The 13,229-nt window shown below is 46.3% G+C and overlaps 3 protein-coding genes across 3 annotated transcripts; 1 reads left to right on the top strand and 2 right to left on the bottom strand.

Annotated features, from left to right (window-relative positions):
- Positions 1 to 2,037: 2,037 nt before the first annotated feature.
- EV420DRAFT_1690994 (uncharacterized protein) lies at positions 2,038 to 5,013 on the bottom strand (the record flags this gene model as incomplete). The annotated part of the gene is made up of 7 exons (XM_060479338.1): positions 4,616 to 5,013; positions 4,535 to 4,560; positions 4,437 to 4,497; positions 3,957 to 4,367; positions 3,419 to 3,904; positions 2,745 to 3,271; positions 2,038 to 2,580 (listed from the first exon to the last, which is right to left on the bottom strand). Exons 1-7 carry the CDS (start codon positions 4,956 to 4,958, stop codon positions 2,038 to 2,040), a joined length of 2,397 nt encoding a protein of 798 aa, XP_060321523.1. The 5' UTR covers positions 4,959 to 5,013.
- Positions 5,014 to 9,460: 4,447 nt separating this feature from the next.
- EV420DRAFT_1283403 (uncharacterized protein) lies at positions 9,461 to 9,679 on the top strand (the record flags this gene model as incomplete). Its single annotated transcript, XM_060468317.1, has 1 exon — positions 9,461 to 9,679. A coding segment is annotated over one exon (219 nt), but the record flags the coding sequence as incomplete, so codon positions are not given.
- Positions 9,680 to 10,094: 415 nt separating this feature from the next.
- EV420DRAFT_1690988 (uncharacterized protein) lies at positions 10,095 to 12,568 on the bottom strand (the record flags this gene model as incomplete). The annotated part of the gene is made up of 4 exons (XM_060479337.1): positions 10,095 to 11,983; positions 12,182 to 12,298; positions 12,351 to 12,462; positions 12,563 to 12,568. 4 exons carry the CDS (start codon positions 12,566 to 12,568, stop codon positions 10,095 to 10,097), a joined length of 2,124 nt encoding a protein of 707 aa, XP_060321521.1.
- Positions 12,569 to 13,229: the final 661 nt, after the last annotated feature.

Here is a 13,229-nt window from a genome sequence, read left to right as displayed (position 1 = left end):
GGTTGCAAAGGCTGTCTTCCAAACATCGGAGGGGACAACTCGAACCTGCTCATAGGCATTTGAAAGATCAATCTTGGATCGGAGCTTAGCCCGAGCCACGTCAAATCTAATGGTATCCTGGTCTGGAAACGGGGTAACATCCCTTTCCATATTCTCATTGCGTTTCCGACAATCTACAGTGGTTCGGATGTCCGAGCCATCTTTTTTCGGAACACATAGCATCGGAGCAGCTTGAGTAGAGACACATGGTTCCCACCAGTGAGCTCTCTTGTACTGGGCAATCTTTTCCGCCAGTTTACCCTTCATAGAGTCAGGGCAACGAGGTAAGTAATAGTTATATTTTGCCTTATCATTGATCAATGGGATTTCATGATTTACGGCTCGTAATGGAGGTAATTCCTCTGGAATACCTCCCATAATGTCACGACACGATTCCATCCATCTAGCACGAAGCTGAGGGATATCAGCGACCGAAGGAGAGGTTATATCCTTTGTCTTATCCTTGTAACGCTCAGAAGTTGCATGAATTGCTTCTTCAATCGAGATCTTTGGATTTGAATCTTCAATCTCTTTGCTTTGCGATTCGGGAAACCGTTCTCGTGTAAATTCCTGTACAAGTTCATTGACTTCAATTAATTTTTGCCTATTCTTTGGATTCGAGGCATCCAAGGTAAGAGCTTCAGTAACAATTTTTGAAAGGTCTTCCATCGACACAAAGTCTTCCAGAGTAAGTAAGACAGGTAATTGACAGGTTCAATGGAGCTGCTAGTCTTCCACTGTCGTCCTCTTTCTTGATATCCTCTATGGTTGGCGCATAGCGTGACCATGGAGGTTCTGGTACGTCAGAACGAGCTTTATTTATGCTCTGGCCATATAGTCATTTTGACTTAGACTGTACAGTTTTAATTCTCTTGGTTGAACCCTTCAAACCTTAGGTAGTTGAAACTGGTTCTTTGGATTTATTCGGGCGAGGTTTGATTTCTACTTCCTCATCCGGGTCGAATTAGACTTTGTTTGATACACGTTTCGCATATCTACGAGTCATTTCCTTGGTTTCCTCCCCCTCTGAAAGAGTAGGGACTGGAATACGCTGAATACGAATTGTATCGTACTCAAAATCAAGTGATATGCCATGCTTCCGCATGAAAACAGTGCCTAGGACTGCATCATAGCGGTCAACGTTCGCAATATCAAAGTAGTAGTTATCACCCGAGATGGATGCACGAGCATTCCCAAATTTATAGGATGCATTACAACCATGGCTAATCTGCGAGCGACTTCCTTTAGTTCCAAGTTGAAGCGTGATGGGCTTCGTCAACTGGAATATGTTTAATTTTGCGAGACGAGCAAAATCTGGACTGATAGCATCGGCGGTACTCCCAGAATCGAAGAGAGTAAATGCTTCACGTCCATTGATAGTGACTAAAGCAGCAAGGCAACGATTTTCAGCAGCCGTACGCTTTGGACGAGATGCAGTCCGAGGTGCATGGATTTTTGTGGGCTCAAGTGTTGGTCGATATCCTTTGATCTTTCCATCACTTGTCTGCTCTGTTTGAATTGCCCGAAGGTATTCAGGGAAATCCAGGACATACTCGTCATGAGATTCCATTCCATCGCTATCAGAGTCCTGAGATTGAGGAGGAGTCTTCGCTAGATGCATCATGATCCATGGTATGGTCATTCAAATGCTCAGAGAAGTGAGATATACCCTGATGAATTCGAGTAATCATTATCTTCTTCAAAAATAAACCCCATGCGTTCATCAGTAGTACCCTCATCGGATGTATACTGACTTCCACCATAAGGGTCTTCAGCATCAGAATTATTGGGAGACTGGTGCCCGGAAGAATTTCCAGGTTCGTCTTCTGAGAGGTTAGTCCAATCTGGTGGGTTTTCAACCTCTGTATGATACTCCTCATCGGAGGATTCATGATCCGATGCTGAATTCACAGACGAATTGTCTGGAGAGATTGTCATCCACAATGTGGTACAATTTCTCTCCTGGAACTTCGCTTTCCGTACTCCGGACATGAGGGATCATTGGAGTAATGTCCCTTCTTCCCACAGCCGTAGCAAGGTAGGGATTTTCGAGTTAGGATTCGATTTTCCCTTGTCTTTAGAGTGGTGTGGGTGCGATGATTTATGCCCTGAAGATGGACGATCCTTCTTGGGCTGATCACGAATTCGCTTGAATTTTTCGTAGCCAGGATTGGGTCGAGTGCTATGGCGCTCACCCTGAACCTTCTTGAATTTACGAGGTGATGGAGAATGCCTCTTCTTTGCAGATTTGGCATTCTCCTTCGATGACTTACGAAGTTGAGATATATGGTCTTGCCGTTGTTGACTGTAATATCGTTCTGCACGGATACCCTTCTCAACAATAAGAGCACGCTGCATAATATCATTCACAGTCGAAACCTCGGCAGTGAGACCCATGCGAGTGACTTCCTGATGAATATTTGAAGGTAACGAGATCATTAGACATCGTCGGAACGTATAGATGTCTGGTGGTGAAGGCATCATGTTTGCAAATCGTAATAAACTCGCAAATAGCTGGCAAACACCACCTTCAAAAGTGTACTGAACACGCTCAAAGTGTTCGTTAACAGCATATAATGATGATTCATGGATAAATCGATGGTACAGACCGTTAATTACTTCCATGAAAGTAGGAAAATCTTCACCATTCGCATTATTGGTATAAGCGATAGGTGTGTCTTCAACTACATTGTTATACCACGTACGGGCATCTCCCCCAAAAAGGTTGCAAGAGTGCTCGTATGCTGCATATCAATGGCAGAAAGCTGCTGTCCACCCCATTCATCTTCAGTATAAACAGGGCCACAAATATTTGTGATCTTCATCCATCTAATGATAGAGAAGGTCCACTCATCGAATTCTATAAGGTCAGAGCTTCCCTCATATTTTTGGGGACGAGGAATACTCTGTAAAGATGTTTTCTGGACATTAGAATCCAGTCCTCGTTGAACACGCAAGAGATTGCGATTCACGAGGCGTTCATAGCGCTGAAAAATTGCAAGCATAATTTCAACCTCAGATCTCATAACAGGGAGATACTCGAATATCTCCTCGTTGTTGAAACGAGGTTCCTGAGATGTGAAACGGACTTCCTGAAAATGAGCAGGAGTCGGTTCGCGAGCTTGTGGGTTATCAGAGCGTGACGAATGTCGGTTACTGGAACCACTACGATGAGATCCTGGTCCTCCAGGTGGTGGCGGAGGAGGAGGATCGTTAGGAGGACGACCTGCACCTAGATTACGAGACGAAGTGGGACTATCCACATTAATTGGGCTTGCACGATTCTCCGAATGTGGTGCAGTTCATTGAGGAGGTGTTGGATTTTGCTCTCGATGTGAGGTCGAGTCCTGGGCTTGTTGTGGCCGACGAGGTTGGTTACGAGCCAAAACAGAGTCGAAGTAACTAGCAGGCTCGCGAAGATCATAGTGATTCGACTGCGCGTTCACAGGAACGGCCTGGGGTCGAGGTGAAGGCACTAGAGGTGTAGCACCATGTTCTGGACGATTAGGACGCTGTCGAGGCGGCGTTGGTGGATCTGGGTGACGATTAGGAGGGTTACGACCATTAGGTGGTGGATTCGGAGGATCTGGAGTGGAATCCTGCGAATCACTAGAGGATCCGTCGTCTCCTGGATCAAGATTAGGTGCAGCAGCTCCTACACGAGTCCTAGGCTGTGGTGGAGCCTGCAATGGTCGTGGCCTCTGTTCTTCACCAGGAATACTGAGTATTTGGCCTAGTACTAGCCTCAGGTCTTGTAGGTTGGTCTCGAGGTCTCGAGTCACCAAACTGGAGAGGGGGTTCATCCTTCTCGACCTTAGGATGTCGAGATGGTGGCCGATGATGTGGGGGAACATATCTACTCTTCCTAGGAGTAGGAGGGACGTCGTCCTCATCATCAGCATCACTATCATACTCACCCTTAATTTTAGAGATCAGAGCCTTGTTCCGCTCTTCTATAGGGTCAACAATAGTTTGCGACAAGGCTCGCGATACAGAGGATCGTACGTGAGCAGTGGGAACACCGGTTGGAGGCACAGAGGTGTTTTCCGGCGGTGGAAATCGAGCTCGAAGAGGGTTGTACACCTCCGAGCGTATATGCGGAAGAAAAATCCGAATGCCTGGAAAATCTGGATGAGTAGCATCTCCATACAGATCAATATGAACACCCTGGTCAGGGACCATGGTTTGTCCATACAATAGCATGTCCTCATCATGCAATTGTTGAAGTAAACCTCGATTGAAGACCTCGCGTCGAGCTTCATTCAAGGCATCAACTGTTTTTTGAGTTTCCGAACTATGTGAAGTCGGGACAGTGGGTGAAGATTCACCTTTAATAAGTGGCGTCGATAGCCGAGCATGGGCATGACGACATCGTGCATAGTTGGAACCAGTCTCACCTGGCTGTTGAGGCAGGCTGAGATTATCGACAGCAGCAGTTGATGTTCGCACTGTACTCATCTGTGCTATGGTGATAATCACCTAACTCAGGTCTCACATTAGTGGGAATGGGATTGAATTGCCCTGGAGGCGTTCAAATTAGCAGCAAAAAACTTATTAATTGCTAGCCTAGGTATACCTGTGGAATACAGTACCAAGGGTAGTCTGACGTTGCGTCGAAAGGGAGATAAGTCCATCCTATAGCGTCGAGCCGCGAGACGAACTCGTTCCTCGATAAATCGGTTTACATCCTCAGGCGTAGCCTCAGGTGGATCAGGGAATACAACCGGCATAGCTTCCCCGGAAGAGGTGACTTGCGGGGAGTCAGTCGACGTTGGAGGAGTGGTTACAGGTGATACCAACGCTGGGAGCTGTTCACTCGTAGCATGAGGAGTAGATACTGGAGGAAAATGAAATGAATCTGTAATTTCGTGGGCATAGGCAGGAGGAGCCGAGCCACGAGACTGGCCGTATGCACCCATAGCTCTTAGCTGTCGTCGACTGAGCCAATTCTTGCTCTAATACGTCGTCTGGGGCAGTGGTGGATGGACGACATGTGCGTAGAGTGACTGGATCTGGCCACAGATGGGGCGAATGAGTGAGGAGGTGAGCGAGATTCTGAGAACGTCGCTGGCCGCAGATGTCCGATGATGGACGTCTCCGATGCGGGAGTACCTTCAGGCAACGTGATGATACCTGATGGTCGATACAGCACGTTAGAGTGCACGAGGAGGGCCGGCGCAGTGGTCGGCGGTATGGAACTCGCATTTCCAGTGGACAATGCAGGTATGGGGGCAGTCAGTAGCGATAACGACGCACGCTCGGTGGAGGGCATGTAGTTCGGCAACTGCTGAAGGATTTCGACAGCTTGTCGAGATTCGGGTCGAGTGGTTGGTTGCTGCATGGCAGCAGAGCTCTCCGAGGCTGAGCGTTGAGCCATCGAAGAGAGAAGTCGCAGTAAAAAGTAGTTCTGTAAGCGTTAGCCTACTGTGGTTCTCCACAGCACAATACACAATGAAAGATGTGTAAAAAAGTGTAAAGGTTACGATACCTTACGAGGTCCTTTAACCGAAGAGCTACACACGCCAACGGGGTGTATTGCGAGAGAGAGTCAAAGATACAAGCAGTAAGGTAAACGTAGATGATGAAAGTAAGTGATTCAGATGTGAAAGTCCGAACTCGGAAGGATAACGGGCGCTGCTAAAGACGTAGGTAAATAATAGTACATAGATAAAGTCCAGATCCCTTACACTGATGAATTGATTGCTGATGTCAAGGAAGAGACGAGGGTTTATTTCACAAAGTTATATGATCAGCCTCCCCGAATGTGTCAAAGTCTTGGATGGATACACCATCAGTCGCTAGGATCCGAGACAAGGTCGCAAATAAACCCTTCCAATGGCCAAAACAGGCATCGATTTCCATCCTTTTCTACGCAGGTGATCATGTCAGGAAAGAACAGATAGTAGGTCGTACTGTTAGCGACCTTGACGTCATCTTACATTTGTTTCTCTTTACTCACTTTAATCTTTTCTGTAGGGTAAGGAATTGTTGTGTGCTTGGTGGCATCTAAATATCATCCTGTAAAATGAGTCATTTTTATACATATGTCAAAGCTGATATACTTGCTTTGAAGATGGGTCGTTCGATTTGAGGTTGTGTTGCTTGTGAAGGCTGTTGAAGGGTTGGGAGGACCGTGAGGATTGGTTGCTGATCAAGTTGGCGCATGCGCATAGCTTTAAATTCATGGTTAACTCATTTCTTCTAGGTTGATCCTCACCTACAAATGCCACAGTGCTATTACTCGCGCGTTTCAAACGAACAAGTAGTCGGCCATGACTTTAACTGCCTGCTCTTCCGAACGGAACGTCTTTTTTAATTTTCGTTCAATAGACATGGTAGTTCCGGGAAACCTCAACCTAGACTGTGATGATGACACATGGGTGCAATACTGTCGTCGCTGCTCTCACAGAGGGAATCTTTTTGGAGAGCTGTGATGGATCTAGGCAAGAGGATATTCTAACGGGTGATCCTGTGAACTGACCCATCTCCTCATTTCCTTTTTCTACCAGCACTTTGGCAGTGAAGAAACGGGTAAAGCTCACTGACCCCACTCACATGAGTACATGGAATAAGGAACCTGGAACGTCTAAAGTGGAGCATACACCATCGGTCAAACCGAAGACGTCCACATCTACGAAGGGAACGGCCGTCGTCTCTCCTTCTGGTCCTTTTGTTCCTGTAGTCGATGGCGCCACTGTCTGCGTTGGGGTGGTGGGCATGCTGCGACCCTGGGTGAGGAGCTGAATGATACCTTCGCATGTCTGGATATAAATCAGCTTTGCATCGCTGTCGCTGTCATTGATTTTGGGGAGGTGATGGGTGTTCATGATAAGGAGGTCATTGAAAGGGAGGAGGTGCTTACTTCCCAACTCACCGATGTTTGTACCAATGTTTGTACTTATATTGGTGATGTTATTGCGACTCATACTCAACCCCCGTTCCTTACAGATTACTTCACAGCTCTTGGTGCAAGGGTTGATTCATTCATGCAGTCGACAGAAGGTTGTTTTGCTTCTTTTTAGACTGTCTTGAATGATGTAACAGACCGTATCATGGCGATTCCTACAGCCACTGTGGCTCCACCCGCATCTGTTATATCGACCACTCAATAATCGTTTACAGAGCCTTCGCAGCCTGCGAATATGGGCCAACCTTTTGTTACTATCGTTTCTCCACCTTTCTCCATTCCCACACCTTCGTCTGGTCCAGTTGTGCAGCAGGCGATCACCGCTTCTCTATCAGGTCCAGCTGTGCTGCAGCCTGCGATTATTGCTCCTTTACCAGTCCCGGCCGTGTTGATGTCAGTTATCGTTGTTCCTCCAGCTATTACAGGTGTATACTCTTCACAGCCAGTAGCATCTGTGCCTCAAGAAGTGGGCTCGTCTTAGCTTGCTTATGCACAAGGAACAATGTACTGCGATTGATCAAGTTCATGCCAATATGCATTGCCTTCTACAGACTTTTCTACCCTGTGGCTTAAGTTACAGTGTCTTGGAGTCGGTCATCGGGTATGTACAATCATACAACATCCAGGATTTCAAGCATTTTGTTGACCCGTCTCAGCGTCTCACTCAAGTGTTTGTGAATAATGAAGCAATTGAATTGTCAATCAAAACTGTTTTTCCAAGAGTTGTAGAAGGGCAAGACTACTGTTTCTCAACTTACAGCGCATTATGCTCGTTCTGTATGGTGGGAAACACGGTTATTTTTGGTCATAAAAGAGAAGGACGACCAGCAACAGGAGAGATAATTCAAGCCGCAATTAGCTAGGTCCGCTGAAATTTGTTTCACTGTTCTGAAGGAGAAGGCAAGTTGTTTGAACTGATTTTGTTGGTATTAGTTAAAGTTTAGTAGCGGAATTGCAAGTCGACTTCTGTTCTACAAGAAGCTCATTATTAGCTTGAAGTATTATAATGAGCAGTACATATCCGGTTATCTTTAGGCGTAATCGTATCTTGATTCACTGAGATTTGGTTCAGCTATCCAAGCATCTTAGATCAAACGGAAGCTACCAACGAACTTGAGTTTTTTGTAGATGATAACGAGTACTTGGAGCGATACCACCTGCATATCAGTACCCTTGTTGTTCTCAAGTTTTTTTGGTGTTAAATGGGAGTAACAGTTTAATACAGATCTTTTAATCCTCGGATCTCATACGTAGTGATGAGCCTCATGGCTCTGTACGTTTAGAATCCACGCATTTTAAGCAATATAAATAATTCTATAATATGAGCTTGACCCCTTAATGAGCACCATTACATCCACGTTTAATGGGCGACGCATCTATGACAAGTTATTATTCATCCCGTCTTAATATGCCAGGCACTTTGATCGTTGATCTCCCATATATGGCTATTCTGATCATATCACACAGCCATTTGGGCCACACGATAGCATTTCTAATTACGGACCGCATTTACTATGATGCATGATTCCGTCAAGTCATAACTACGGCAGGATAGTTCGATTAGTCCTGCAATGATATTGAGGAAATGAGGCTTGCATTTGACAAGTGAACGGTGACGTCATGTGAGACATTTTACTGCTGGTATTTTGAGGGGTCAAATACCATTTGTGTGTTTATCTCTGTATTTGATTCGCAAATTTACCTAAGAAAATACTGAATGAAAACCTGACTGTTTTTTTAATGAAATACTCTTAGGTATCTTTCATTCAAAAAACAGTCAGGTTTTCATTCAGTATTTTCTTCAGGTAAATTTGCGAATCAAATACAGAGATAAATACACAAACCCCCTCAAAATACCAGGCTTATCACAGCATTGTTTTGGTCCTTTGTAGAAAGGTTTGGTAAAGAATTAGCATGGTTGATAAGGAAGATAGATCGAGGAGTGGCTTCGATGGTGAGCGTTATGCGCTGAAGATTGACTTTGAGTGAGGAGATGGCTGCATATTCTTTTGGAAAGATTACTTTGTGATGCTCATGTTTTTGTATTAGACCTCAAGGGCTCCTATGAGCCTATGGGTGGTATGTAACAGCCATTCTACAGATGGCTATCATACACTTCAAGAACCAATTGTTGGCAACCATCTTTGGTCAGGTCCTTCACATGGCAACTGAACGGTTGGATGACTATACAAAGGACTTCCGTGTCAAATTGCAAATATGCAGGAGGTTTTGACAGGGCTCTTTTGCATGGATTGAGGACGTTTTTAACCTTACCAGGAGCTCTGGCCGATAAATTCGGAGAGTCGCCAAACCCTGGAGGAGTGGAAGCATGATACGATATGTTCTTCTCGGGCTCTGATTCTGCTGTAAAGAACGTTCGGTAGTATCTCTCACAGAAACTATATGGTATACAGTATGATATTGTTGTATGTACAAGACTCTCCTCTAGGGCAGGCATTACAACCGAGTGAACAACGCTGTTGAAAAGGTGCTACGGGTGGGATTCGGCCTTTTTTTGCGGATCAGTTCGTTGAGACTTTAGGGCAAGATGTGATCGTTGGAATGTGTATGAAGGGTGAGGCGAATGGTGCCTTTGTGGTTGCCGAGGCGTTGAGTGGAGGTAACGCAAAGTGTTTAGTGAAGGGTTGGTTTGGCGTCAATGTGGTCAAGGAGATTGAGGACGGTGACATAAATGATAAAAATATGTTATTAGAGAACATATGCCAGTTGTAGACTCTGTAATTATTTCGACAGTCGGAGGTATCCTGGATGATATAAGGTCATTTTGTCTGGAATGACGATATAACCATGGGATGCCTCACTAGCGTTTTGAAGAGAGTGGGGAGCGTATGGGGTGGTAGCCAGTGGGTATGCGAGTGCAGGAAAGAACACTGAGACTTTTGATAGTAAGGCATTGGAAACAAAATATAACTACTCGACAGCGAAAGGGGAGTGTCTAAAATGCAAAGTCGGGTACTTATTGAGGACATGAAAAAGTTAGAAAGAGTGTGGTAGACATTTCCAGCGTTAAATAAAGTAAAAAAGAGAGAAAGAGCGAAAGAGAGTAAAAATGAAGGGGGCAGGCGTAGGCGATGAGTAAGCAGGCACATAGTCACGTGACACCAACATACACAGCCACAATTAGAGCTCAGGTTGCAGACCGAATCCTGTATACACAGGACTCGGAATCCTCAGTGAGGGAATCGAGCTCGGAGGTGGTGGAAACGACTTCGTCCGTGGCAGTAGGGCTAGTTGAAGTGAATGCTGGAATAGGACCGTGCGTCTCCAAAACAGAATTGCCAGGGAATGAGACCTCTTGGATTTCGACGATGTGTGCATCGAGGAAGGGGTTGTTCGAGAACAACAAGGACTTCGGGTACGGAGAATTATGAACTATATCTGACATAGAAGAGTCGTAAAAGAAGTGAAATTCAGACGCGCGAGGGATTGCGGTAAGTGAATCTTTTTCAAGTTGTTGCATCCTTCTGATGTCAGCATACACAGTAGAATGGTCTGGATCTGTGAGGGCAAGCATCGCACGCGTATTCCAAGGTGTGCTGGGAAGAGCCTTGTCGTCACCGGGATAAAAGACCGTTTTGTAGGTACGAGAAGTGGTGTTCCCTGGCATAAATTGGAATCGCAAATAGCCTGTGTTAACTGGGCCCGACTTTGGCTTATCCTCGCTCAGCTGGTCGACTTCCTCATCATCAGACGTTGGGGGACTGTATGACATCCCGGTCACTTTCGATTGTAAAGGCTCAGAAACGGGTACAGCAGCATTTGGCTGTACTACATGGCCAGCCTCTTCATGTGCACCATCGAGATGCATTCTGCGACGGGGGCTATCATGTACTGAGGCGTCGCTGTTCGTTGACGCAGTAGAGGCACCAGACATCCGGGATCTGTTATTTCCGTGGATTAAGTCAAAGGATGCTTCGTTCATTGGCAAGTCATCGATGGGGCTGGGTAAACTTCTGGATGCTGCTGCATACTCTTTGTTGGTTGAGGGTCCGAATACCTTATCGCTGTGGGAGCTGTTCAGCAGGGATTGATTAGAGTCCTCGTAGGCACTATGAAGTACCCTATCGTGAGTATAGCCTTCGTTGCGCTCTTGTGTGCCGTAGGTCATCCTCGACAACATGTAAAATGGGATCAAAGTTGAAATCCTGTCGTTAGGATAGTTATCATCTGATAGTGCCTCGTCCATTAGTGAGTCATAGACGGGAGGTGGCAGATCTCTGGAAGTCCCTCTAACATCATGATGATCCTTCTCTCGCGAAGCCTCCTGAGGCTGATGAATGGGCCGTGATCGCCAGGGTCGATGATGATCAGAAAATCCGCGGAAGTTGGGGGCAAGCGGCGACGAGCTACTTCCAGGAGGTGTCGGCAGCTGGTGTCGACTAAGACTCGGAAAGTCTTCGTGAAGCGAGCGATAGCCTTCATTCTCAGGTGATGTGGCTTCATACCGATACGGTCGGTGGACAGGGGGTAAACGAAGATCTTCACGATCAAGGACTAGCGGGGGCAACTTGCGGTCACGATTAACGAAAGAATCATGAAGCCTGACAGACCGACGCCCGCCTTCCACGTCCAGCACATGCGGAGGAGGGCTGGAATGGCGACTATCGTGCCGGTGGATTCTGGTCATGACATTTTCCTCTGGATCATTACCCAGGAGTGTGCCAGGAGGAGATGTCGAGTCGTCTCGGAAGTTCTCTGGTAGTTGCTTATCGCTGTCTTGTGTGTAGCGTAGCAGCGGCCTGGATCGAAAGTAAGGCTGATATCTTTGTCTGTTATCCGCGTTTGAGACCCGCGACAATCGGTCAGAGTGGGAATGAAGCAAGAGCTGCCAGAGATTCTCGTTGGGTGTTGAAGAGCACCAAGCTCGCTGATGCGCCGAGTGGTCATCACTGTGGGAGATAGGCTGACGCCATGGGGAGTAATCGCCATCGATAGGCGGGACGTGTAAAATGTGATTTGAGGCTCCAGAGGAACCATTCGAGGTGGACGGTGAGAGTCGATTCGCAGCATGGTACTCTGCTCCTGACGTTCATCTCGACTTCAGCACTCATTATTGAACCGCTCGTCTCCCTAGCAGATTGTCAGGGATATGAGGCTTCAAGGAAAGGATACCTCGTTCAGGTTTTTGGGGGGTCCAGTGTCTGTGGAAGAAAAGACATGCTGGTAGGGGGGCGCAGTTCATTTTGAGCTATGCTAGGGGTTTGACGTGAGTACCGTTGTCGCCTGAATGAAAGAGAAAGATGGAAGGAGTTATTTCACCGGGCCTCGATGCGCCCCATAGGTTCTTCTGGAGGAGCTTCATATTTTCCTCCAGGACAGGTGCACCGATACCTGCTCAACGATGCCAATTAGTGCATTGTGGCACAGCAGTATATGTACTCACTGGGTTGCTTGTACGTCCCGCCGCTAGGAAGTGCATCTACCAGTTGCTTAATGCCCCTCTTATAAATTGACTTAACCCGGCATGCCAGACATAAATCATGTCTAGGGAGTGTCTGTGAGGGTTGAAAAAGTCAACCAAAGATATCGTTATTAATCGTTAAGCACAACCACTAATTAGTAGGGGTCTTCGTGAAGAGAGCAGTGCGCACTGACTGTCATTGGGACTTGACAATGTTCTATACTAGCGAGGAGGCGACGGATATGTGTGTGGTGAGGTGGGGAAGGCAGAAGTTCAAACCAGGAGCGATTATTCCATATTTCCAATTTGGCGAGGACACATCGGTTGGGTCAAATCCTGTTGTTTACGTAGCACGTATCACAACTCTTTCTTCCTCTTTATCAAGGGAGACTGACATTTCCCCTGGACAAACCCTGGAAGCTATTATTTTTGCTTCCATGTAGACATGGTCCGTCCAACGATAACGGCATCGCCAAATCATTCAGGTTGAAGAATTCCAGAACACAAAGAGTGCGGAGTTGATATCGACGCCCTGTGAAGCAAATTCGACGAATGTGATAACAGACATGACTTAGTTCCAGTGCCGCTGGTGTTGAACTAGGAGTCACGTATGAATTCATGAATTACCCCTCTTGGATGCGATAACACACGATAGTCTAGTCAAACCAGTATATCATCAATGAGATAGGTGCCTGTCTGTCACGGTGATATTTCCACTAATTCACGACAGATTGGAAGGACACAGACCGAGAGATGTGTTCTAAGATATTAACCTTAGTGAAAAGTTCGAATTGAAAATCACCCCCTTGAACATGAAATTTTGAGCCGATTTGGGACTTCGCTAACTTGCTAGCTTCTAAT

The sequence above is a fragment of the Desarmillaria tabescens genome (assembly GCF_030435595.1).
Source record: "Desarmillaria tabescens strain CCBAS 213 chromosome Unknown EV420scaffold_229, whole genome shotgun sequence".
NCBI lineage: Eukaryota > Fungi > Basidiomycota > Agaricomycetes > Agaricales > Physalacriaceae > Desarmillaria > Desarmillaria tabescens.
This window is presented reverse-complemented; position numbering and strand designations above follow the sequence as displayed.